This window comes from Tachyglossus aculeatus, unplaced genomic scaffold, assembly GCF_015852505.1.
Source record: "Tachyglossus aculeatus isolate mTacAcu1 unplaced genomic scaffold, mTacAcu1.pri SUPER_30, whole genome shotgun sequence".
NCBI classification, from domain to species: domain Eukaryota; kingdom Metazoa; phylum Chordata; class Mammalia; order Monotremata; family Tachyglossidae; genus Tachyglossus; species Tachyglossus aculeatus.
In genome coordinates, this window is record NW_024044837.1 from 5,681,546 (window position 1) to 5,707,746 (window position 26,201).

A 26,201-nucleotide genomic window follows, 5' to 3' on the forward strand; every position below is an offset into this window, starting at 1 on the left:
GCCAGCTGTGTGACTTTGGGCAAGTCACTTAACTTCTCTGTGCTTCAGTTCCCTCGTCTGTAAAATGGGGATGAAGACTGTGAACCCCACGTGGGACAACGTTATTACCTTGTATCTACCTCAGCGCTTAGAACAGTGTGTGGCACATAGTAAGCACTTAAAAATGTCATCATAAATAATAATGATGATAATAATAATAATAATAATAATAACAATAATAGCATTTTATTATCCAAGGAGCCACAAGGCGTGAAAGCCCTAAACCCCACGAGCCCCCGAACCCCAGCATCACCATAGACACAGGGCCCAAAAGGTCCCAGAGCTCCCGAGCCCCAGTAGCCCCAGAACTCCAGATTTCAGAGTACTAGGAGTTCGAGAGTCCCAGTAGCCCCAGAACCCAGAGCCCAGAGCCCCAAATCAAAGGACTCAAAGAGCCCCAGATCTACCGAGCCCTAGAGACCCAATGCCCCATTGTCCAGAGTCCTACAACCCCAGAACACCAAGAGCCCCAGAACCCTGTAGCCCCAGAGTCCAGAGCCCCAAATCCCCAGAGCCCCAAGAGCCCCAAGAGTCCCAGAGCCCTGAGCCCCAGAGTCCAGAGACCAAGGAGCCCTCGAGTCCCAGGGGCCCATGTTCAGAGCTCCTGAGTCCAAGGAGCCCCCAAACCCCATAGAAAGCACTAGGTATCCCGGAGTCATCATCATCATCATCAATCGTATTTATTGAGCGCTTACTATGTGCAGAGCACTGTACTAAGCGCTTGGGAAGTACAAATTGGCAACATATAGAGACAGTCCCTACCCAACAGTGGGCTCACAGTCTAAAAGGGGGAGACAGAGAACAAAACCAAACATACTAACAAAATAAAATAAATAGGATAGATATGTACAAGTAAAATAAATAAATGAAATGAATAGAGTAATAAATATGTACAACCATATATACATATATACAGGTGCTGTGGGGAAGGGAAGGAGGTAAGATGAGGGGGATGGAGAGGGGGCACGAGGGGGAGAGGAAGGAAGGGGCTCAGTCTGGGAAGGCTTCCTGGAGAAGGTGAGCTCTCAGCAGGGCCTTGAAGGGAGGAAGAGAGCTAGCTTGGTGGATGGGCAGAGGGAGGGCATTCCAGGCCCGGGGGATGACGTGGGCCGGGGGTCGATGGCGGGACAGGTGAGAACGAGGTACGGTGAGGAGATTAGCTGCGGAGGAGTGGAGGGTGCGGGCTGGGCACCCTAGAAGGAGAGAAGGGAGGTGAGGTAGGAGGGAGCGAGGTGATGGAGAGCCTTGAAGCCCAGGGTGAGGAGTTTCTGCCTGATGCGCAGATTGATTGGTAGCCACTGGAGGTTTTTGAGGAGGAGAGTAATATGCCCAGAGCGTTTCTGGACAAAGATAATCCGGGCAGCAGCATGAAGTATGGATTGAAGTGGAGAGAGACACGAGGATGGGAGATCAGAGAGAAGGCTGGTGCAGTAGTCCAGACGGGATAGGATGAGAGCTTGAATGAGCAGGGTAGCGGTTTGGATGGAGAGGAAAGGGCGGATCTTGGCAATGTTGCGGAGCTGAGACCGGCAGGTTTTGGTGACGGCTTGGATGTGAGGGGTGAATGAGAGAGCGGAGTCGAGGATGACACCAAGGTTGCGGGCTTGTGAGACGGGAAGGATGGTAGTGCCGTCAACAGAGATGGGAAAGTCAGGGAGAGGACAAGGTTTGGGAGGGAAGACAAGGAGTTCAGTCTTCGACATGTTGAGCTTTAGGTGGCGGGCAGACATCCAGATGGAGATGTCCTGAAGGCAGGAGGAGATGCGAGCCTGGAGAGAGGGGGGAGAGAGCAGGGGCAGAGATGTAGATCTGGGTGTCATCAGCGTAGAGATGATAGTTGAAGCCGTGGTAGCGAATGAGGTCACCAAGGGAGTGCGTGTAGAATGAGAACAGAAGGAGACTAAGCACTGAACCTTGGGGAACCCCCACAGTAAGAGGATGGGAGGGGGAGGAGGAGCCTGTAAAAGAGACTGAGAAAGAACGACCTGGAGAGATAAGAGGAGAACCAGGAGAGGACGGAGTCTGTGAAGCCAAGGTCAGATAGCGTGTTGAGGAGAAGGGGGTGGTCCACAGTGTCAAAGGCAGCTGAGAGGTCGAGGAGGATTAGGACAGAGTATGAGCCGTTGGATTTGGCAAGCAGGAGGTCATTGGTGACCTTTGAGAGGGCAGTTTTCCGTGGAATGTAGGGGACGGAAGCCAGACTGGAGGGGGTCGAGGAGAGAGTTGTTGTTGAGGAATTCTAGGAAGCGCGTGTAGACAACTCATTAAAGGAGTTTGGAAAGGAATGGTAGGAGAGATATGGGGACGATAACTAGAAGGTGAGGTGGGGTTAAGAGAGGGTTTTTTTAGGATGGGAGAGACATGGGCATGTTTGAAGGCAGAGGGGAAGGAACCAGTGGAGAGTGAGTGGTTGAAGATGGAAGTTAAGGAGGGGAGAAGGGATGGAGCAAGAGATTTCATGAGATGAGAGTGAATGGGGTCAGACGCCCCGGTGGCCGGAGCAGCACTTGAGAGGAGGGCGGAGAGCTCCTCTGAGGATACCGCTGGGAAGGATGGGAGAGTAGCAGAGAGTGTTGAGAGCCGGGGGGTTGGAGAAAGGGGGGAAGAGACTTCGGGGAGGTCGGACCTAATGGATTTAATTTTGTTTATGAAGTAGGAGGCCAGATCGTTGGGGATGAGGGAAGGAGGAGGGGGAGGAACCGGGGGCCTGAGAAGGGAGTTGAATGTACGGAACAGCTGGCGGGGGTGATGGGCATGGGTGTCAATAAGGGAGGAGAAATAGTTTTGTCTGGCAGAAGAGAGGGCTGAGTTAAGGCAGGAAAGGATAAACTTGAAGTGAACGAGGTTGGCATGGTGTTTAGACATTCGCCAGCAGCGTTCGGCAGCTCGAGCATAAGAGCGAAGGAGGCGGACAGTGGCAGTGATCCAGGGCTGTGGGTTAGTGGTGCGAGAGCGGCGAAGGGATAGGGGAGCGAGTGAGTCTAGCTGACTAGAAAGGGTAGAGTTGAGATCAGTAATCTGATCATCAAGACTGGGTAGAGAGGAGAGGGCGGCGAGGTGGGGGTGTGAGGCGCTCCGAAAGATGGGTGGGGTCCCAGAGAGCGGAGATTTCTGTGAGGGAGTAATACGGATTTACAGGGGAAAGGAGTGTGAGTGAGGAGGCAGGTGAGAAGGATTATCGATCAGAGAGAGGGATTTCAGAGTTGATGAGGGTGGACACAGTGCAGCGGTAGGAGATGATGAGGTCGAGGGTATGACCAAGTTGGTGAGTGGGTGAGGGTGGGGTGCAGGAAGAGGTTGGCAGCGTCAAGGAGAGATAGAAGGCGGGTGGCAGAGGAGTCGTTAGGATATCCATGTGGATATTGAAGTCTCCGAGGATCAGAGTGGGCATGGAGAAGGAGAGAAGAAAGGTGAGGAAGGGGTCAAAGTCGTTAAAGAAGTTGGAAGTTGGGGCCGGGAGGGGCGGTAGATGACGGCTACAAGAATCTGGAGGGGGTGGTAGAGGCGAATAATGTGGGCTTCAAAGGAAGGGAAGGAAAGGGAAGGGCAAGGAGGGATAGTACGAAAGCGACATTGGGGGGCGAGAAGGAAACCGACACCTCCTCCTTTTCCGGTGAGTCTGGGGGAGTGGGAGAAGAAGAGGCCTGCACTACAGAGAGCAGCAGAAGAGACCGTGTTGTCCGGAGACAGCCATGTTTCAGTTGGGGCGAGGAGGAGTAGAGAACTGGAAAGGAAAATGTCCAGGATGAAAGGGATCTTACTTAAAACGGAGCGGGGGTTCCAGAGGCCACACTTGGCAGCAGCTGTCGAGGGTGGGGGAGGGAGGGGGAAGGGGTGCGCGGGGGGGGGAGTGTTTGGATTGGGATGAGTTGGCGGGGGCCTGGGCGGGAGTCCCAAGAAGGGATGGATCCCCCAGAGACCCAGAGGCCCAGAGGCCCAGAGGCCCAGGAACCCAGAATCCTGGGATCATTTAGGCCACAGAGTTCCAGAACCCCAAGTTCCCCAGAGTCAAAGGAGCCCCAAGGCCCCAGAGCTGCAGCGCTCCAGAAGCCCCATAGCCCCAGGAACGCCAAGGCCCCAGAGAACCTGATCCATAGCAGACTCAGTTACCCAGAGCCCCAGAGTTCAGGCTTTCAGAACCCCAGTACCGCAAGACCTCAGAGCCCCAGGTCCCCAGGATCCCCAGAGCCCCAGGAAAACCAAGAACAAGGTTGGAAGAGCAAAGTACACAAGAGCCTCAGAGTCCAGGGAGCCCTAAGACACCAGAACCCCAGAGCTCCAGAAGCCCCAGAGGCACAGAAGCCCTAAGACATAGCGGCCCCTACACCCAGAGTCCATTAGCCCCAGAGCCCCAGAGCACCAGGAAAACCAAGAACAAGGAGGTCAGGAGACCTAGAGCCTCAGAAGCCCTAGGGTTAAAAAAATCCCAGGAGACCGAGTATCTCAGAGACCCAGGGTCCCAGGAGCCACAAAAGCCTCAGAGACCCAAATCCCCAGAACTCCAGGTTCCCTGGAGTCCCAGGAAACCCAGGACCCAAGGAAATCCGAAGATCCGGAGATCTAGATTTTCAGGATCCCCAGCGACCCAGGATTTCCAGAACCCCAGAGGCCCAGTAGCCCCAGGATCCAGACTCCAGATTAATAGGATCCCCAAACCCCAAGAGTCCCAGCGCACCAGTGTCCCAAGAGCCCCAGGAGACCCCAAACCCCAGAGCCCCAGGAGATTTAGAGTCCCAAGAACGCCAGAAGCCCTTGAGCCACACAAAGTCCCAGAGTCACGGGAGCTTCAGAGCCTCAGCAGCCCCAGGTCCCCAGTACCCCAGGAAACCCAGAAGTCCTAGAGCCCCAGAGTCCAGAGTTCCAGAGACCCAGGAGCCCAAGAGTTCCAGAAGCCCCACGGCCAAAGAGTATCAGAGCTCCAGGAACCCCATAGCCCCTGGGACCCCAGAACCCAGAACCCTAAAGTCATAGGAACCCCAAGTCTCAGAACCCCAGATCCTCAGAGCTATAGGAGACCCAGAGCCCTAGGACCCCCAGGGTATCAGAGCCCCAGATCACCAGGATCACCCAGAGCCCCTAGAGTCCAGAGTTCCAGGATCCCCAGAGCCACAGCAGTACCAGAGCCCAAGGAGCCCCAGAAACCAGAGTCCTAGAGTCCCTGGAACACCAACACTCCAGAACGCTATATCTCAGGATCCCTGGAGACAAGGAAACCAGGAGTGATTGAGCCCCAGAGCCCCAGATCCGCAGAGTCCCAGGAGCCCCAAGGTCCCAGAGTACCAGAGACCCAGCAGGCCCAAGGTCCCAGAGTCCCCAAGCTCTAGGAGCCCAAGAGCCCCACTAACCCCCAAGTCCCGGAGCCCTGGATTCCTAGAGCCTCATGATCCCTGGAGTCCCAAGAACCCCAAAGCCCTATTGCCATAGGACCCCAGAGCCCCAAGGATCCAGAGCCCTAGAGCCTGGGGAATCCTTGAGTCCCATGAACACCAGGAGCCCCAGAGAGCAGAGTCCCAGAATCTAAGGAGGCCCAAGGCCCCAGAGCCCCAGGATCTCCAAAACACCTGATCTCGAGTAGCAGGATTCCGAAAACCCCAGGATCCCCAAGACTCCAGAACCCAAGAGCCCCAGAGCTCTGAGCCCCTGAACCCCAAGAGCTACAGGACCCCCGAGCCCCAGGTTGCCAAAGCCCTAGCGCCCCAGGAGCCCTAGAGTCAGGGAGCCCCAGAGTCCCCAACATGTTGAAAGTCCCGGAGTCCCAGATCCCTAGAATCCAGGGATTGCTGGAGTCCAAAGCACCCCAGGAGTCCCAGGAACCCTAGAGTCTCAGTTGCCATAGGTCCCCAGAGCCCCAGAGCCCAGAAGACCCAGAGATCAAGAGCGCCAGAAGGCCCAGAGCCCCAGGAGCCCCAAGACCTCAGAGCCCTAGAGCCCCAGGAGCGCCAGGGCCCAGAGTACCAGGACTTTTAAAGTCCCAGAGACCCAGATCCCCAGAGGTCCAGCGTAGGGAGCGGGGGAAGGCGCTGAGCAAGGAACAAACAGGGAACAGGCAGTATGTGCACACAAACCGCACCCAACGGCTCAAGGCCAAACAGACTCAACAACAGAAGATAAAGAGACCAGGGCAAGAAAAACAAGCTTGCACCTGCAAGGCTCGGAGGCAACCTCAAGGCCATATCCGCAGCCAGCGATGGTTGGCAACGGGTGACTGGGGCGAGCCAGAGCAAACGCTTCGTGACTGGACAGAGCTGTTGCTAGGCTAGTGGCTGGAGGGCGGCGTGTGCTACATGGCAAAGCCTCGATATGCCATTCCCTGAGAAAACCCCGCCCCCGGGCAACAGAAGGTATAAGAGACGAACAAGACAAGGGGGGGCTCTCTCTCTCTCTCTCTCTCTCTCTCTCTCTCTCTCTCTCTCTCGCTCTCGCTCTCTCTCTCTTTCAACCATGTAACCGCTGATAGCAAATAAACGGCAACCAAGCTTTGAACCTCTGGCTGACTCTTCCTGGTATGAACGCACGGGCCCGCGTCCGGAGACGTCCGAAGACCCGGAGAGGGTAAGAACCCGAGAGTTGCCCCCAAAAACCACGGGGAGCAACGAGTGGTGCCCAACGTGGGGCTCGGGTACCCCCATTGGGGAAGACCAGGGAGAGTGCCACGTAGGCCAGGTAGCTAAAGGTCAAGCGGGAAGATGGGGACGGCACGATCGCTGCCCATATATAAGCCAGAAGATAAGGAATTGTACACCCGGCACTGTTACAAGATATTGAGAAGTAAGGGGGTAAAGATTGAGCTGAAAACAGTAAGGGAATTTATAGGGAAGATAACTATGACCTCCCCGTGGATATTTTGATTCCGGGATCACGGAGGAGCGGTGGGACGTTATCGGGGAACAGATGACGGCCTATGAAGACTCCCACCCGGGGGAGCTAAAGGACGTGGACTTCCTTATACACGGTGTCCTCCGTGCAGCCTTTCAAGGGCCAGAGAGACTCTCCTGGCAGCCATCCAAGAATTGGGCCGTAAACCCCTTAATTGGGACTCCTTTCATGGGATGGCCCAGAATGAAGGGGAAACCTCTGATGACTTTTTCACTCGTCTTAGTGAGAGAGAAGGGACGATGGTTAAAACAATTGTATGTGTATAAAGGAAGAAGGAGGGAAAAGGAGAAAGAAAAGAGAACGTGAAGCAATTGCAGTTGAAGGAAATTGTCTGCTCAGGCATCTACACCCTGCAAAGCAGGTGTACCCTAAGGGGGGGAATGATGGGTGGAGAGATTGCCTCTGAAGGAAATTGTATGTGTATGAAGGTTAGAGTAAGTGTGTATGAAGGAGAAAGAGAAGAGACACGAGGGAATTTTAGTCGAATGTCGGTCTTCCTGTAATACTCCTGTGTTGCCTGTGCGAAAACTGGGCTCCCCTCTGTCTTATCGGTTAGTCCAGGACTTGCGTGCAATTAACTCTTACGTTTGCCTATGCATGCTGTGGTTCCTAGTCCTACGGCAGTAGTTAGCTCCGTGAGTCCCGAAGCAACCTGTTTTACTTGTATTGATCTAACTGGTGCTTTCTTTACTATCCCGCTGTCCTGTGAGAGCCAGTACCTTTTTGCCTTTACCTGGGAAGGTCGTCAACATGGAAGAGACTTCCCCAGGGTTTTGTTCACTCCCCAACTATCTTTTCGAGAGAATTGTGCAGAGCCTTATCTCCCTTCATATTACCCGAAGGGATCAGTATGTTCCAGTATATGGATGATATCGTTATTGCTGGGGACACGAAGGATCTGTGTCGGTCAGGTTCCCTCCAGGTCCTAGCATGTTTGCATCAGCTTGGTCTTAAAGTTAGTCGCTAGAAACTGCAGTGGTGTCAGCCCCAGGTAAAATATCTTGGGTTCATGTTGCGGGCAGGAGAAAGAGCAATCACCCCCCAAGCGAGCGAGCCTGATTCAATGCATGCCTCTCCCCACCACTAACAGGGCCCTGAGAGGTTTTCTTGGTGAGGCTGGGTTTTGTCGAGCTTGAATTCCAGAATTTGGGTTGTTAACCAGACCCCTTTTTGAGCTCCTAAAAATGACTTCCCCAGAGCCCCCGGACTGGACTCCCGAGGCTGTAGAAGCCTTTCAGACACTAAAATCATGCCTGAGTTCAGCCTGGGACTCCCTGGGACTCCCTGGGACTCCCTGACTACACTAAGCCGTTCTATTTGTACATTCATGAACGCCGCGGAGTGGCCTCAAGTGTTTTGTGCCAAACTCTCGGTCCTCACTATCGACGAGTAGCCTATTATTCAGGTGTCCTTGATCCTGTCATTCTAGGTCAAATACCTTGTATCCGCTGCATAGCTGCGGTGGTAATGCTGCTTGAAAAGTCTCGGGATATCCTCTTGGGACATCCCGTTGTTGTTCGGACTCCGCATGAAGTTGTGTGCCTCCTTCGTGGAGCAGCCACCCAAGCCTTATCCGTGGCACGCCTGACTAAATATGAAGTTGCTTTATTGGAAAATCCGCAGGTACATGTGGAGCGCTATGGCTCCTTGAATCCAGCTACCCTGCTTGAGTCCTCTCCCATGACTGACCAAATTCACGATTGTGACGAAGTAGTTCGGGAAACTGTCGCTCCTCGATCTGACCTTCGCGATGAGCCTTTGTCCTCTTCTGATCTAACTTTATTTACAGATGGCTCCTCCTTTATGGACCAAGGGGTGCGCCTCACCGGCGCTGCTGTTGTTACCCTAACCTCTGTGCTGTGGACCGGCTCACTCCCAGCTTCTTGCAGTGCACAGGCAGCTGAGCTTGAAGTCCTTACACAGGCATTACTACTTGGTAAAGGGAAGTGTGTGACCATATGTACAGACTCTAAGTATGCCTTTGGAGTCTGTCACGCTACAGGTGCCCTGTGGCAAAGTCGTGGGTTCCTCACTTCAGCGGGTCATCAGGTTGCTAATGGGGATTGTATAGAGTGCCTATTACTCCTCTTGCTCCCGGCCGAGGTGGCCGTCGTGCATGTGCATGCCCACACCCGAGGAAGTGATTCCCCGAGTTTGGACAATCGCCTAGCCGACGAGGCCTCTCGTTGGGCAGCTCGGTATGCCCCCCTTGTATGTGTAGCTCCTGTTATGACCCTGGACTCCACGTCTATGCCTGGCACGCTGTTGCCCTCCCTGATGACTGATAAGGAAAGAGCTGAGTGGCCTCGGTAATATGAGGCACTGGAACGGAATGGACTCTTTTAGGTCCCTGATGGATGCCCTATTTTGCCTGCTGCTGCACTGCGACCAGTTTGTCTGGGTCTTCACCAGGAGACTAACTTTGGTGCAGATGCCTTGGCAGCCACAGTTCTTCGAGTTTGGTTTGCCCCAGGTATCCATCCTGTTGCCAAACGTGTCACAGCCAGTTGTGCTACTTGCCAGAGCTTCAATGCTCACCCTGGTCATCGGGTTCCATTGGGGGGGACGCCCTTGGGTCTATTCCCCTTTTGAGGGTTTGCAGGTTGATTTTGTGACACTTCCGAGGGCTGGTCGTTTCCGATATTTACTAGTCATTGTTGATCACCCGACTAGGTGGATGGAGGCTTTCCCTTCCTCCCGAGCAACTGCTCTTACGGTGGTGAAATGTCTCTAGCGGAAAGTCATTCCCAGGTTTGGGTCACCTGCTGTTATTGATTCTGATCAAGGATCACATTTTACTGAGTCTGTTCTATCTGAAATTTATCGACCTGTCTCTATATGTTGCCAACTTGGACTTCCCAAGCGCTTAGTACAGTGCTCTGCACACAGTAAGCACTCAATAAATACGATTGAATGAATGAAAGAATGAATCGACCACTTGGAATTGAATGTTCTTTACATGCACCATACCAGGGCGATGATGCCCTGCGAGCCTATGTTTTGTCTCTCCAGGGAATTCTAGCCGAGCTGCAGGCTGCTGGAATCCTTCATCAGCGCATCCCTCTCACGGATCATCTGCATCCATTCATAGCTGGAGATTGGGTTTGGGTTAAGCACATGGTCGGCAACGCTTCACTTAAGCCATCCTGGGAGGGACCCTACCAGGTTCTCTTGTCTTCCTTTTCTGCAGTTCGTGTTGCTGAACGCCCCTCATGGATCCACCACTCCCAGGTGAAGCCAGCCGTTTTTGATGTTTCGCCTCCTGATTGTACTCCCCCATCGGTTTCTCCTGACTCTCAGGATTCTGAGCCACTTGCTGTCCCAGCTTTACGGCTGCGTCGAACTTCTACCGGATGGGCCTCGGTCCCGTGAGATTTGTCTGGTTGCTTATTTGTGTGTCTTGCCGCTGGTTTGGTTTTTTTGCTGTGCTGTGTTTTTCAGCTCCTGAAGGCCTGCCTCTGATGTGCTTCATCTACCCTGATGCTTCTACAAACCCCGACCACACCCCTGTCCAAAGCTGAAGTCACAGACATGCAGCGCCATCTGGACGCTGTGTTTCGCTGAGGAGGAGGATTGTTGTGTGTGCTCAGTTGTGCCTGGACTGTTGTGTGTGCTCAGTTGTGCCTGGATTGTTGTGTGTGCTCAGTTGTGCTTGAATTTTTCTGTTGGATTTTTCTATCTTTTCTTTTTGCCTGGATGTTTTTGTCTTTTCCTTATCCTTTACTTTAGGCGCCGGCTTTGCGGAAGACCTTTGTTATCCCGAGGAGGGTCGTATGTGATCCTCCCGGTGGCCATGGGCCTCGGAAGGATCAAAGGGGGGATTGTTGTCCACTAGCAGACTTGACATGACTGACTCCATTTTGTGTATGTTAACAGTAACCTTCCATTTTGCACAGGCCGAGAGAACAACTCCTTTTTGTATTTTATGCAAGGCTCAGCAACAGATGTCTTCAAGGCCAGTAACAAGTATCTATGCAAGGCCATAGGGCAGATAACAACCTGCACAAGGCAGTGAAAACAGAGAATAATGAGAATTTATAGCATCCTGTCGGTCCTAATTGGATTCCTGAAATTCTTAAATGCTCCGCTCCCATGTTGCTGTAACTCACTAAAAGACACAGTGAGAATGGGATCGGGGCTGCTTGTCACTCGTACCCCTCCCTGGAGGTGAACGGGCAGGTAGCCACCTTCCTTCTTTACTGCTCTATCTGAACTCATGTCTCCGAGTCATTTTTCCTATCTGCATCACCACCCTGGGTACAAGAACCCTGCGGCCGATTTACACCGATTAACCTATTTTGTACCCTACTTCTCAATAACAGTAACTTCTTTGGCAACCACGAAGGGACCCTCGTGCTGTGATCTGGATAGGAACAACCCCGGTGGGTGAGAACGGCTGACTCCACCGAGCTCTAATGATCCGTGCGGCAGACTCTTCCTGGCCGCCAACTTAACCGGCGAGTTACAGGAGCTGTTCCACCTTATCGACGAGCTCAACGCCCAGTCACTGCACTTCTCCAAGGCTTGGGACGACCTCGACCGCGGGGAGGACGCGGTGGAGGAACTCTGGGACTGGATCAAACGCGTGACGCCAAGGGGATTGGCCCCTTGGCTGGTCTCGATCCTTGCCGCCACTGGGGGGGTCTTGCTTTTGCTAATGTGCCTCCCGTGCCTCCTTCGTCTCTTTTGCTCCATTGTTGCCCGGGTGGTCCGCGAGATTAAGGTTGAGATGCTCCCATTGCGCGGCCGCCCTTAGCGGTCCCCGCCATAACGGGAGGGGGACACGTAGGGAGCGGGGGAAGGTGCTGAGCAAGGAACAAACAGGGAACAGGCAGTATGTGCACACAAACCGCACCCAACGGCTCAAGGCCAAACAGACTCAACAACAGGAGATAAAGAGACCAGGGCAAAAAAAACAAGCTTGCACCTGCAAGGCTCGGAGGCAACCTCAAGGCCATATACGCAGCCAGCGATGGTTGGCAACGGGTGGCTGGGGCGAGCCAGAGCAAACGCTTCGTGACTGGACAGAGCTGTTGCTAGGCTAGTGGCTGGAGGGCGGCGTGTGCTACATGGCAAAGCCTCGATATGCCATTCCCTGAGAAAACCCCGCCCCCGGGCAATGGAAGGTATAAGAGACGAACAAGACAAGGGGGGCTCTCTCTCTCTCTCTCGCTCTCTCTCTCTCTCTCTCTCTGTAGCTCTCTCTCTCTTTCAACCATGTAACCGCTGATAGCAAATAAACGGCAACCAAGCTTTGAACCTCTGGCTGACTCTTCCTGGTATGAACGCGCGGGCCGCGTCCGGAGACGTCCGAAGACCCAGAGAGGGTAAGAACCCGAGAGTTGCCCCCGAAACCACGGGGAGCAACGGTCCAGGACCTCTGGATTCCCAATAACCCCAAGAACCCCAGAATCCCAGTGTCCAAGAGCCCCAGATTCCAAGGAGACCCATAGATCCAGGAGCCCCATAGCCCAGAACCCCAGTTTCCTAGGAACCTCAAAGCCACAGAGCCCTGGATCCCGCAAACGTCGGGAGCCATGGAGTCTCAAGAACCCCAGAATCTCCAGAACTCCAGAGCCCCAGGAACTCCAGAAGCCCCCGGAGCCCCAGAGCCCTGGAGGTCCAAGGACTCCAAGAGATCCAGAGACTCCAATGTCCAGGAGACCCAGGGTCCCTGGGTTCAGAGCCCAAGAGCCCCAGGAACATCAACGTCCAAGGAGCCCCAAGTCCACAAAGCCCCCAGGAGCCCCAGAGACCCAGTGTCCAGAGACCCAGATCCCCAGAAGTCACAAAGCCACAGAGCCCCCGAACCCCAGGACCCCAAAGAGAACCGGGGTCCAGAGCCCCAGAGCTTCAATCAATCAATCAATCAATCGTATTTATTGAGCGCTTACTGTGTGCAGAGCACTGTACTAAACGCTTGGGAAGTACAAGTTGGCAACATATAGAGACAGTTCGCAGAGTTGCAAGAGCCCGGGAGTCCAACGAACCACAGGAGCCCCCAAACCCCAGAGCTCCAAGGTCCCAGGAGCCCTGGGGTCCCAAGAATCCGAAGATGCCCAGAGACTCAGAGCTCCAGAGTTCCTGAGCCATAGAGACCAGGGTGCATCAAAGCATCAGGAGCCCTAGAGCTCTAGAATCAAGGGCCCCAGAGCCCAATGATCCATAAGGCCCTAGTGACCCAGGGTCCAGAGTCCCACAGCCTCATGAATCCGACTGCCCCATGATCCCTAAGGCCTCAGAACCCCAGAGTCCCAGGAGCCCCAGAGCCCCAGAGCCACTGGAACTCCAGGGCCCCAGGAGCCCGAGAGCCTTGAGCTCCAGATTTCCACAACCCTAGGAGTCCTGGAGTCCCAAGAACCGCATGAGACCCAGAGCCCCAGAGCCCACGAGCTCCAGCAGTCCCAGAGCCACAGAATCTAGAGCTCCAGAGGCCAGAGAGTCCCAAGGTTCCAGAGACCCAGAGTCTCAGCTTCCCCAGGGCCCTAGAGACCCAGGGGCCACAAGGCCAAAGAACCCAAGAGTCCCAAGACTCCCAGAGACCGAGGAGCTCCTGCAGCAGCAAAGCCCCAGATACCCTGCGCCCCAGGAGTGCCAGATCCTCCCAGAGAGAAACCCCAGAGCCGTTGAAGCTACAGAGCCCTAAGCCCCAAGAGCCTTGGAGTCTCAAAAGTCCTAGGAGCCCCAAAGCCCCAGAACTCAGGAGGCCAAATTCTCTAGGGCCACAGAGTCACAGGCACCATAGGAGCCCCGGAGATCCAGAGGCCCAAAGCCATCGAGCTCCAGGAAGCCTGGAGTCTCAGAGCTCAGAGCCCCAGAGCACCAGAAGCCCAAAGACTCCAGAGGCCCTGAGTCCTAGAAGCCCAATAACCCCAGCAATGTCATGAACCCAAAGCCACAGAGTTCCAAGGCCACAGACCCCCAGAGCCACAGGAGCCTTGGAGGCACAATCACCTAGGAGACTCAGAGCCCCAGACCCCCAGAAGACTCAGAAACCACAGAACCCAGATCCCGAGCCCCAAAGCCCCGGAATCTTTGGAGTCAGGAAGTCCCAAGAGCCCTAAGAACCACATAGCCCCAAAGACAAACGAGCCCCAGAGCCCCAGAGCCCAGAGCCATAGAGCCCCAGTAGACCCACAACCCGAGGAGCCCCAAGGACCCAAGACCCCAGAGCTCCAGAAGCCCCTTACCACCAGAGCTCCAGAATCCCCAGAGATCCAGGATCCCCCAGGTGCCAGTGTCCCCAGACCTCACAGCTCCCGGTGCTGCGGTGTTCCAAGAATGCCTGGAGACCGAGAGCCCCAGAGGCCCAAGGGCCCTGGAATTCCCAGGACTGCGTTGGTCCTAGATATCCAGGACCCAAAACACCAAGGAGCTTGAGTGCTGCAAGACCCCCAGAGCCCCAGGAGCTCCAGAAGTCCCAAGAGCTCAAAGTCCCAGAGTCCTAAACTTCTGTGCTGCAGGAATTACAGAGCCCTAGTGTTCAGGATCTCAGAGACCCAGGAGCACCAAAGGCCCAGAGTCCCAAATCTGATGAGCCTACAGATCCCCGGAGCCCATAAAGCAACAGAGTTCTGAATCCAGAGAGCGCTCGAGTCCCCAAAACCCAAGGAGCCCTCCCGACCCCAGAGCCCCAGACACAGGAGTCCCAGGTTCCAGGAGCCCAACAGCCCTAGGAGACCCAAAACCCAAATACCCAGAGCGTGATTGCCCCAGGAGTCCCAAGGCCACAGAGACCCAGGAATCCCAAGGCCACAGAGCCCCAAGAGCCAGACGCCCAGAGTCACAGGAGCCTCACAGCCTCAGGTGCCCCAGACACAGAGCCCCAATGTTTCTGGAGCACCAAAGCACCAGAGCTCCAGATTCCCAGGGAACCAGGAGATCTGGTGTCCCAAGAACTGCATGAGCCCCAGAGTCGCAATGCCCCCGATCCCCTGGAGCCTCAGAACCCCGGAATCAAGAGCCATGGAGCCCCAGGAGCTCCAGGGTAACAGAGCTCAAATGCCACAATACCCAGAGTTCCAGGAGCCACAAATCCAGAGGACCCGAGTGTCCCAGGAGAACCAGATCCCCAGAACCCCTAGAGCAATAGGAACACGTGAAGCCCCAGAGCCCAAAGCCACAGATCCTCTGCACATCAGGAATGCCAGAGGCCCAGAGCTCTAGAAGTCCCAGTGTCTCAGAGCCCAACAGCACCTGGAGTCTGAGGTCCTAGAGCCCCAGAGTCCCAGAGTCCCAGGAACCACAGAGTCCCAGTTGCCCCAAAGCCCAATAGCCGCAGATTCCACAGGCCCTTGAGGCCTGGAGTCCAAGAACCCTAGTTACCCCAAATACCCAGAGACCCAGAGCCCCTGGAACCCCAAAGTCCCAGGTGCCCCAGACCCCAGAACCCCAGATTCTCAGAGCCCAAGTGTTCAACGCCCCAGAGCCCCAGAGCCCCAGGAGCCCTGAGCCCGAGATCCTCGGATCATTAGGGCACCTGAAGTCCGAGAGTTCTAGGAGCTCCAGAGCTCCAGAGGCCTCTAACACAGAGACCTTTATCTCCAGAAGCCCTTTAATCATGAAACAATCAGAAGCCCCTGAGCCCCAGAGCCCCAGATCCCCAGAATCCCCGGAGTAACAGAACCTCAGAAGCCCCAGAGTCCAGAGTACCAGGTCCCCAGGTCCCCAAGGCCCCAGAGCCCCAGTGCACAGGAAGCCTGAAAAACCTGGGATCAGCAGTGCTCCATGAGCCTCAAAATCCAGAGACCCAGATCCCCCGGAGCCCTGGAGTCCCAGGAACACCAGGAACCCAGATCCTCAGAGCCCTAGGAGCCCTGGAGTCCCATGAACCCAAAAAACACAGAGCTCCAGAACCTCACTGCCCTAGAGGCCCAAGACCCCAGGATCCACAGAGCCCAAAGAGCCACAGAGCTCCAGGAGCCGGAGCCCAGATCCCTAGTGTCCCAGGATTCTCCAAGCCTCAGAACCCCAGATCCCCAGAGCATCAAGAGTACTGGAGTCACAGTAACCCCAGGAACCCTATTGACCCAGAGCTCCAGGAGACCTATAGTCCCAGGATTCCTGAAGTCCCAGGAACGGCATGAACCCCAGCTACCCAGAACCCTAGAGCCCCAGATTCCAAAGTCCCAGAGCCCCAGGATCCCCAAGGCTCCGTTGCCTCATAATTCTATCAGCCCCAGAGCACCGGAGTCCCAATAACCCCAAAGTCTCAGAGCCCCAGAGCCCCAGAACCCCAGGCATGCCAGAGCCCAAGATCCCAGAGCTCCAGAGTCCCAGGAGCACCAAAGACCCAGAGCCCAGATCCCCTCTTCCCAGATCTCCTCAGAGGCCTGATTCCCAGGAACACTCGAGGCCCCAAAACCCCAGGAGCCCCCAAACCCTAGCACCCCAGAATACTGGAGCCCCATGAGCCTTAGAGCCACAGAGCCTCAGAGTTTCAGAGCTCCAGGTAGGAGCCGAAAGGTTCCAGGATCCCTAGAACCCCAGGAGTCACAAGGGCCCAGAGCCCGGGAGCTCTAGGGGCCCCAGAACTCAAATCCCGAGAGCAGTAAATCCCCAGATCCCCAGATCCGCTGTGCTCCTGGAGAGCCAGAGGCCCAGAGTACAGAGCTCTAAACACCCGAGAGCCCCAGAGCCCCTGAAGTCTAGAAGCCCTGAGACCCAGGAGCAGTGCCATAGCAAAAGTCCCGTATCAAAGACCCAGAATCCCAGACCCTCAGGAACCCCAGTGCTACAGGAACACTTAGACCCCTTAGTTCCAGAACCCCTGGTAGACCAGAGTCACAGGTTCCCCAGAGGTTCCGAGCCTCAAGAGCACCAGAGTCCAGGAGTCCAGAGCCCAAGACCCAGGAGCCCCAAGGCCTAAGAGCCACATAGCACTGAAAGCTCAAGGACCCCAGCAGTCCCAGAGCTCTAGGAGAGTGGGGGCCCAGAGACCCAGATCCACAGAAGCCCTGGAATCCCAAGAGTTTACCAGGACCCCCAGAGAACCAGGGCCTCACAGCCCCAGAGCCCCAGGAGACCCAGGCTCCTCCTCCACCTGTTCGTGGCTATCCTACTCCACCTGGTCCTGGTCCTCTCCTCAGCCTTGTCATGGCCCGCGTCCTCCGCCTGATCCTGGCCCACCTCCAAAACCTAGTCAAGGCTCTCCTCTTCCACCTTTTTCTGGCCCTCCTCCCTCACCTGGTACTGGCTCTCCTTCGCACGGTCCTAGCTCTTCTTCTCCTCCTTTTCCTGGCCTACCTCTATGGCCTGGTCCTGTCCCTGGCCTACCTCCATGACCTGGTTCTGGCCCTTCTCGTTCACCTGGTCCTAGCTCTCCTCCTTCACCTGGTAATGGCTCTTCTCCTCTGCTTTGCCCTGGCCCTTCTCCTTCGTCTTGTCCTGACCCTCCTCCTCCACCTGGTCCTGGCCTGCTCTTCCGCCTTGTCCTGGCCAACCTCATCCTGTTCCTGGCCCTTCTCATCTACCTGATCCTGGCCCTCCTTCTCTATCTGGTCGTGGCCCTTCTCCTTCACCTGGTCCTGGTCCTCCGCTCTGCCATGTCCTGGTCATCATCATCATCATCATCAATCATATTTATTGAGCCCTTACTGTGTGCAGAGCACTGTACTAAGCGCTTGGGAAGTACAAGTTGGCAACACATAGAGACAGTCCCTACCCAACAGTGGGCTCACATTCTAAAAGGAGGTCTACCTCCTCGACCTGCTCCTGGCTTTTATCATCTACCTGGTAGTGGCCCTCCTCCTTCAATTTGTAGTGGATCTCCTTTTCTGCCTGGTCCTGTCTCTCCTACTCTGTCTGGTCCTGACCCTCCTCTCTATCTGGTCCTGGTCCTCCTCCACCGGCAGGTCCTGGCCCTCCTTCTCTCTCTTTTCCTGGCCCACCTCCTCGGCCTGGTCTTGACTCTTCTCGTCCACCCAGTCCTGGTCCTTCTTCTCCACCTGGTAATTCCTCTCCTTCTCCACCTAGTCCCGACCCTCTCCTCTGCCTTGTTCTGGCCCACCTCCTCGACCTGGTCCTGGCCCTTCTCATTTACGTGGTCGTGGTCTTCCTCCTTCACCTGGAACTGGCTCTCCTTGTCCGCCTCGTCCTGGTCCTACTACTTTGCCTGGTCCTGACCCTCCTATTCTGTCTAGTCCTGGTCCTCCTCCACCGGATGGCCCTGGAACTCCTCCTTCAGCTGGTACTGGTACTGGTACTCCTCCTTTTACACCTGGTCCTGATCCTCCTCCTCTGCCTGGTCCTGGACCTCTTCCTCCGCCTCATCCTGGCCCTGCTCGTGTACCTGGTCCTGGCACTCCTCCTCAACCTGGTCGTGGCCCTCCTTCTCCATATGGTCCTAGTCCTCCTCCTCCTCCATCTGGTCGTAGCCCTCTTACAACAGTTGGTCATGACAGTCCTTCTATGCTGTTCCTGGCCCTCCTCCATCTGGTCTTGCCCCTCTCCCCCTGCCATTTCCTGGCCCACTGCCAAACTTTGTCCTGGTCCTTCTCATCTACCTAGTGGTGGCCCTCCTCCTTCACCTGGTATTGGCTCTTATTTTCTGCCTGGACCTGACCCTCCAACTCTGCCTGGTCCTGATCCTCCTATTCCGTTCGGTCCTGTCCCATTTCCTCCACCTGGTTCTTGTCCTCCTATCCTTCCTGGCACTGAAAGTCTTACTACACTGTTCCTGTCCCTTCCCCTCCCCCTGGTCCTGACCGATCTCCTAGGCCTGGTCCTGGTCCTTAGCTTCTGCCTTGTCCTGGTCCACCTCCTTGGCCTTGTGCTGGCACTCCTCGTGCACCTGGCTCTGGACCTCCTCCATCTGGTCGTAGCCCCCCTCCTCCACCTGGTTCTGGTCGTCTTCTTCCACCTGGTCCTGGCCTTCCTACAACACATGGCCAACACAGTCTTTCTAGGCTGTTTCTGGCCCTCCTCTTCTACTTCGTCCTGGACAACTCCTTTGCTTTGTCCTGGCCCACCTCCTCGACCTGGTACTGGCCCTTCTCCTCTACCTAGCCGTGGCCCTCCTCCTTCACCTGGTACTGACTCTCCTTTTCTGCCTGGTCCTGGCCCTCCTGCTCTGTCTGGTCCTGATCCTCCTACTCTGCCTACCAAGTGCTTAACACAGGGCTGTTAGTGTTCAGAAAATACCAATGAGTGATTGACCAGTCTTTCTCCCTCTCCTGGTTCTTTCTTCTTGCTCTCTCTACCACTGCCTCGCTTTCTTTCTCTCTCCTCTCTTGTCCTCTCTCTCCCTCTCATTTTTTCTGTCTCTATGTGTCAAGAAGGGAATGCGAGTCGAGCTCAGAATGATTCCATTTATCATAAAGGGTTTACAGACATATGCACCGCCTCCCACAACAATCCCACCTGCACCCCACACACCGTTCAGTTCCACGTGACATCAGTACCCTGTGGATCTTCAGAAAGGAAGTAGTAATATTAGAATGAATGTCATACATTTTTGTCCCAAAGACATCACATCCCCACTCTCACAAAACCTCCCATGGTCTCTGGGAGGCAGATAGGTGCTCAGGTTCTGAGCCACGTTTCACAGATTGGGACCAGAGAGGATAAGTAGCTTGCGAATGCTCCCACAGAGACTAGTTCAAACATCCTGACTGAACTGTAGGACTGAGGAAGAACTGGCAGATTTGATCACTGTATGTAGCTCAGCAGGATAATTCTAGCCACAGAATCCACTCTGGGGTCTGAATTATCTGGTTTAATTAGCTAACCTGATCAAACGAATTATGACCTCACCAGATCTCCACTTCCCTTGGTGTGGGATAATCACATTTGGGGATTGAGTAGCAGTAACAGCAGTCATAGAAACTGCATTTATTGAGGGACGACTGTGCTAAGCACTTGGGAAATACAAACAAGCAAGTGACACATTCCTGCTTCTCATCAGCCATCTCTCCTTCCATCTCCAAATCCCACCCAGATTTTTCAGACCTTGATGATTATGCAGAACCATATACAGGGTGAGTTCATGCTACTGAGATCTCTCCGGGCCTCCTTCTGTCTCCTCACTGTCAGTATCTCCCTCAGCCATGGATTCTGAAAATCCTCCAGGGATTGACCCTGCCTTCCCTTCCTCTAATATCCCATTCTATTCCCTCACACCCTATATGGCTGAAGTTCTTATTTATTCATTCAATCGTATTTATTGAGTGCTTACTCAGCTTACCCAGTGTGCAAAGCACTGTAGTAAGTGCTTGCAAAGTACAATCCAGCAATAAAGAGAGATAATCCCTGCACACACTGGGCTTACAGTCTAGAAGGGGAGAGACTGGCATCAAAACAAGTAAACAGGCATCAGTATAAATAAGTAGAATTATAGGTATATACATATTAAAACACGTAAACAGGCATTAATATAAATAAATAGAACTATAGATATATGCATAAGTGCTGTGGGGCTGGGAGAGAGGAATAGAGCATAGGTATTTATTACCTTTGAGGCAACGTGGCAACGTGGAGGGGAGGGTCAGCTGAGGAAAAGGGGGGCTTAGTCCGGGAGGGCCTCTTGGAGGAGGTGAGCCTTCAGTAGGGCTTTGAAGGGGGGAAGTGTGCTAGTTTGGTGGATTTGAGGAGGGTGGGTGCTCCAGTGGTAGGACATGGGCCAGGGGTCGATGTCGGGACAGGTGAGAATGAAGCACAGTGAGAAGGTTAGCAGCAGGGGAGCAGAGTGAGCGGGCTGGAATGTAGAAGGACAGAAGGGAGGTGAGGTAAGATGATGGATGGAAGGCTTTGATGCCAATAGTGATGAGTTTTTGTTCGATATGGATATTTCCAGCAACCGCTGGAGATTTTTGAGGAGAGGGGTGGCATGCCCAGAATGGTTCATGAGTGAATTATATTTTCATCAAGCTCTCTTTCACAGTCATGCTCTAGACATACTAAACCCAACCTACTTCCTCCACCAACTACTTCCAAGACTGATCTTCATTTCACATGCAGCTTTCCCACTCATAGTGCTTTTTAAGTAAGATCCCTTTCATCCTGGACCTTTTCCTTTCCAGTTCTCTACTCCTCCTCGCCCTAACTGAAACATGGCTGTCGCCGGACGACACAGTCTCTTCTGCTGCTCTCTGCAGTGCAGGCCTCTTCTTCTCCCACTCCCCCAGACTCACCGGAAAAGGAGGAGGTGTCGGTTTCCTTCTCGCCCCCCAATGTCGCTTTCGCACTATCCCTCCTCCCCCTTCCCTTTCCTTCCCTTCCTTTGAAGCCCACATTATTCGCCTCTACCACCCCCTCCAGATTCTTGTAGCCGTCATCTACCGCCCTCCCGGCCCCACTTCCAACTTCTTTAACGACTTTGACCCCTTCCTCACCTTCCTCCTCTCCTTCTCCATGCCCACTCTTATCCTCGGAGACTTCAATATCCACATGGATATCCCTAACGACTCCTCTGCCGCCCGCCTTCTATCTCTCCTTGACGCTGCCAACCTCTTCCTCCACCCCACCTCGCCCACTCACCAACTTGGTCATACCCACGACCTCATCATCTCCTACCGCTGCACTGTGTCCACCCTCACCAACTCTGAAATCCCTCTCTCTGATCATAATCTTCTCACCTGCCTCCTCACTCACACTCCTTTCCCCTGTAAATCCGTATTACTCCCTCACAGAGATCTCCGCTCTCTGGACCCCACCCATCTTTCGGAGCACCTCACACCCCACCTCACCGCCATCTCCTCTCTACCCAGTCTTGATGATCAGATTACTGCTCTCAACTCTACCCTTTCTACTCAGCTAGACTCACTCGCTCCCCTTTCCCTTCGCCGCTCTCACACCACTAACCCACAGCCCTGGATTACTGCCACTGTCCGCCTCCTTCTCTCTTATGCTCGAGCTGCCGAACGCTGCTGGCGAAAGTCTAAACACCATGCCAACCTCGTTCACTTCAAGTTTATCCTTTCCTGCCTTAACTCAGCCCTCTCTTCTGCCAGACAAAACTATTTCTCCTCCCTTATTGACACCCATGCCCATCACCCCCGCCAGCTCTTCCGTACATTCAACTCCCTTCTCAGGCCCCCGGTTCCTCCCCCTCCTCCTTCCCTCACCCCCAACGATCTGGCCTCCTACTTCATTAACAAAATTAAATCCATCAGGTCCGACCTCCCCAAAGTCTCTTCCCCCCTTTCTCCATCCCCCCGGCTCTCAACACTCTCTGCTACTCTCCCATCCTTCCCAGCAGTATCCTCAGAGGAACTCTCCTCCCTCCTCTCAAGTGCTACTCCGGCCACCTGTGCTTCTGACCCCATTCCCTCTCATCTTATGAAATCTCTCGCTCCATCCCTTCTCCCCTCCTTAACTTCCATCTTCAACCGCTCATTCTCCACTGGTTCCTTCCCCTCTGCCTTCAAACATGCCCATGTCTCTCCCATCCTAAAAAAACCCTCTCTTGACCCCACCTCACCTTCTAGTTATCGCCCCATATCCCTCCTACCATTCCTTTCCAAACTCCTTGAACGAGTTGTCTACACGCCCTGCCTAGAATTCCTCAACAACAACTCTCTCCTCGACCCCCTCCAGTCTGGCTTCCGTCCCCTTCATTCCACGGAAACTGCCCTCTCAAAGGTCACCAATGACCTCCTGCTTGCCAAATCCAACGGCTCATATTCTGTCCTAATCCTCCTAGACCTCTCAGCTGCCTTTGACACTGTGGACCACCCCCTTCTCCTCAACACGCTATCTGACCTTGGCTTCACAGACTCCGTCCTCTCCTGGTTCTCCTCTTATCTCTCCGGTCGTTCTTTCTCAGTCTCTTTTGCAGGCTCCTCCTCCCCCTCCCATCCTCTTACTGTGTGGGTTCCCCAAGGTTCAGTGCTTGGTCCCCTTCTGTTCTCGATCTACACGCACTCCCTTGGTGACCTCATTCGCTACCACGGCTTCAACTATCATCTCTACGTTGATGACACCCAGATCTACGTCTCTGCCCCTGCTCTCTCCCCCTCTCTCCAGGCTCGTATTTCCTCCTGCCTTCAGGACATCTCCATCTGGATGTCTGCCCGCCACCTAAAGCTCAACATGGCGAAGACTGAACTCCTTGTCTTCCCTCCCAAACCTTGTCCTCTCCCTGACTTTCCCATCTCTGTTGACGGCACTACCATCCTTCCCGTCTCACAAGCCCGCAACCTTGGTGTCATCCTCGACTCCGCTCTCTCATTCACCCCTCACATCCAAGCCGTCACCAAAACCTGCCGGTCTCAGCTCCGCAACATTGCCAAGATCCGCCCTTTCCTCTCCATCCAAACTGCTACCCTGCTCATTCAAGCTCTCATCCTATCCCGTCTGGACTACTGCACCAGCCTTCTCTCTGATCTCCCATCCTCGTGTCTCTCTCCACTTCAATCCATACTTCATGCTGCTGCCCGGATTATCTTTGTCCAGAAACGCTCTGGGCATATTACTCCCCTCCTCAAAAATCTCCAGTGGCTACCAATCAATCTCCGCATCAGGCAGAAACTCCTCACCCTGGGCTTCAAGGCTCTCCATCACCTCGCCCCCTCCTACCTCACCTCCCTTCTCTCCTTCTACAGCACAGCCCGCACCCTCTGCTCCTCCACCGCTAATCTCCTCAGTGTACCTCGTTCTCGCCTGTCCCGCCGTCGACCCCCGGCCCACGTCATCCCCCGGGCCTGGAATGCCCTCCCTCTGCCCCTCCGCCAAGCTAGCTCTCTTCCTCCCTTCAAGGCCCTGCTGAGAGCTCACCTCCTCCAGGAGGCCTTCCCAGACTGAGCCCCTTCCCTCCTCTCCCCCTCGTCCCCCTCTCCATCCCCCCATCTTACCTCCTTCCCTTCCCCACAGCACCTGTATATATGTATATATGGTTGTACATATTTATTACTCTATTTATTTATTTATTTATTTATTTTACTTGTACATTTCTATCCTATTTATTTTATTTTGTTGGTATGTTTGGTTCTCTTCTCTGTCTCCCCCTTTTAGACTGTGAGCCCACTGTTGGGTAGGGACTGTCTCTATGTGTTGCCAATTTGTACTTCCCAAGCGCTTAGTACAGTGCTCTGCACATAGTAAGCGCTCAATAAATACGATTGATTGATTGATTGATTGATTGATTGATTCCTTTTTCTAACCCTCACCCCAGTGCTCCATCTCCCTTTTCAGTTTACGTTACTGTCAGAACTAAAGACAGATTTCCTCTTAGATTAAGAGAACCTGGTGTGGAACCAGGGTGGTATCTGATCTGATTATTTGCTATCTACCCCAGGGCATAGCACAGCACTTGAGCACACAGGGAGAGCTTAATAAATACCTGCATTCTTATTTTTTAGTTTCCCCTCACTTACTCAAATTAACTCACATTTAACCTGACAATTATAGTAAGCACTTTCTAATGATTTGTCCCCCTCTCTCCCACCCTCTTCCTCAACTCTGTAATCCCCATAGAAGTTCTGCTGCCAGACCATTGCTCATCCTAGACATGACAAACGGTGGGCTGGTCTTTATCCTCCTCGCTCTGGTTTCTCTTTTGTCCTGCAGGTGTCCTAGAGGTGAGCCAGCATGGACTTGGCCAATGGGAGTTCCTCACAAAACTTCATCCTGCTGGGCTTCTCAGACCAGCCCTGGCTGGAGCTGCCCCTCTTTGTGATCTTTCTGGTCTCCTACATCCTGATCATCCTGGGAAACTTGACCATCATCCTGCTGTGTCGGGTGAACTCACGACTCCACACCCCCATGTACTTCTTCCTCACCAACCTCTCCTTTCTAGATCTCTGTTACACCACCACCACGACCGTCCCTCAGATGTTAGTCAAACTTTGCAGCACACACAGAGCCATCAAGCTATGGCGGCCGTGTGGCTCAGCTCTTCATCTTTCTGGCTTTGGGCTCCAATGAATGTATCCTCCTGATGGCCATGTCTTCTAACCGCTTCGTGGCCATCTGCCAACCCCAGCATTACTCCACTATTATGCACCACAGGCTTTGCTTCCAGCTAGTAGCCATCTCATGGTTTAGTGGGGTCAGCACCTCAGTGCTCCAGTCCACATGGATGCTGAAGATGCCCTGCTGTGGCTGCCACCGAGTGAATCACTTCTTCTGCGAGGTGCCTGCCCTGCTCAAGCTCTCCTGTGTCAATACCGTGGCCAATGAGTCAGAGCTCTTCTTCAACAGCTTCCTCTTCCTCCTGATCCTCATGACCCTCATCTCCTACTGCTTCATCGTCCGGTCCGTGCTGAGGATCCCACTGGTGAAGGGCCGCCGTTGGGCCTTCGAGCCTTGTGTTTCTCACTTGCTGGTGGTTTTGCTCTTCTTTGGGACGTCCAACTACATGTACCTGCAGCCCCTGTCCCCCATCTCACTGGAGCGTGGAAAGATGATCTCTCTCTTCTATGGGATCAACACTTCCATGTTGAATCCCATCATATACTCTCTGAGGAATAAGGATGTGCACCGTGCTTTCCTGGGACTTGTGTCTAAGGTTCCCTCCCTCAAGGTGTGAGAAGCCTCCTTTGGAAGGTGTGACCAGTGTGATAAGACCTGGGTTTCAGAATCCCCTTTCACTGGCTGGTAAGAGATGGGAGATAGAAAGAACAAGCCAAGATACATTTTTGTTTAAAAAAGGAAGGATCTTGATCTCTTTATTGAGTCCCCTGTGTACAGACACAAGAAGAGTATCATAAAAAGGAAGAAGAAGAAACTTAAGGCCTAAAAAGCAGGCTCCCCAAGATCATCTCATATAGTAATAGAATTCATTACAACAGGGTCTAATGTCTGCGTTCACCTAGTCAATTCAATATGTTAGCAAATTAATTACAACATGGCCTGAATCACTGGGCTCACCTAGGTCCAAAGCATTATAGTGTGATTCATGGCCATAGCTTACTTGGATACCCCGGTCAGAGCACATTCAGTACAAACATCAATCACAAACATAGTCAGCAGCTACTCAGATTCCCCTTGGTCAAAGGTGCATTCAGTGCAAAAACGGTAGTGAGCTATCTGGCTCACCTAGGTCAAAGTGGAGGTTGGGGGGATCTACTCACATACAAATGAGGACCATCCATGTGCCCCATCTTCCTAGAAGTGCCATCATAGAAAGGGGTTCCAAACTCTGTGTAGAGGAGAGTATTAGACTAGCTAATGGTGGTCTTGTCCTGATACAAAGGGCTGTTCTCTGGGTCCGACTTTTATGGGGTCTAGTGTGGCTGACCTCTGCCTTGCTTTGTTCACTCCAGGGGGAGGCTAAGTGAATACTACTTCCTTATCTTATCTCTTTATCAGCATCCATGGTCAGGTGTAGCCCAGAAGCATCTGACTTC

The 26,201-nt window shown here is 53.8% G+C and overlaps 1 protein-coding gene across 1 annotated transcript; it reads left to right on the plus strand.

Annotated features, from left to right (window-relative positions):
- The first annotated feature begins 24,441 nt into the window (after positions 1 to 24,441).
- LOC119921818 (olfactory receptor 2B2-like) lies at positions 24,442 to 25,381 on the plus strand. Its single transcript, XM_038741844.1, is given in 2 exon segments — positions 24,442 to 24,693; positions 24,695 to 25,381. Coding segments are annotated over 2 exon segments (939 nt in total).
- Positions 25,382 to 26,201: the final 820 nt, after the last annotated feature.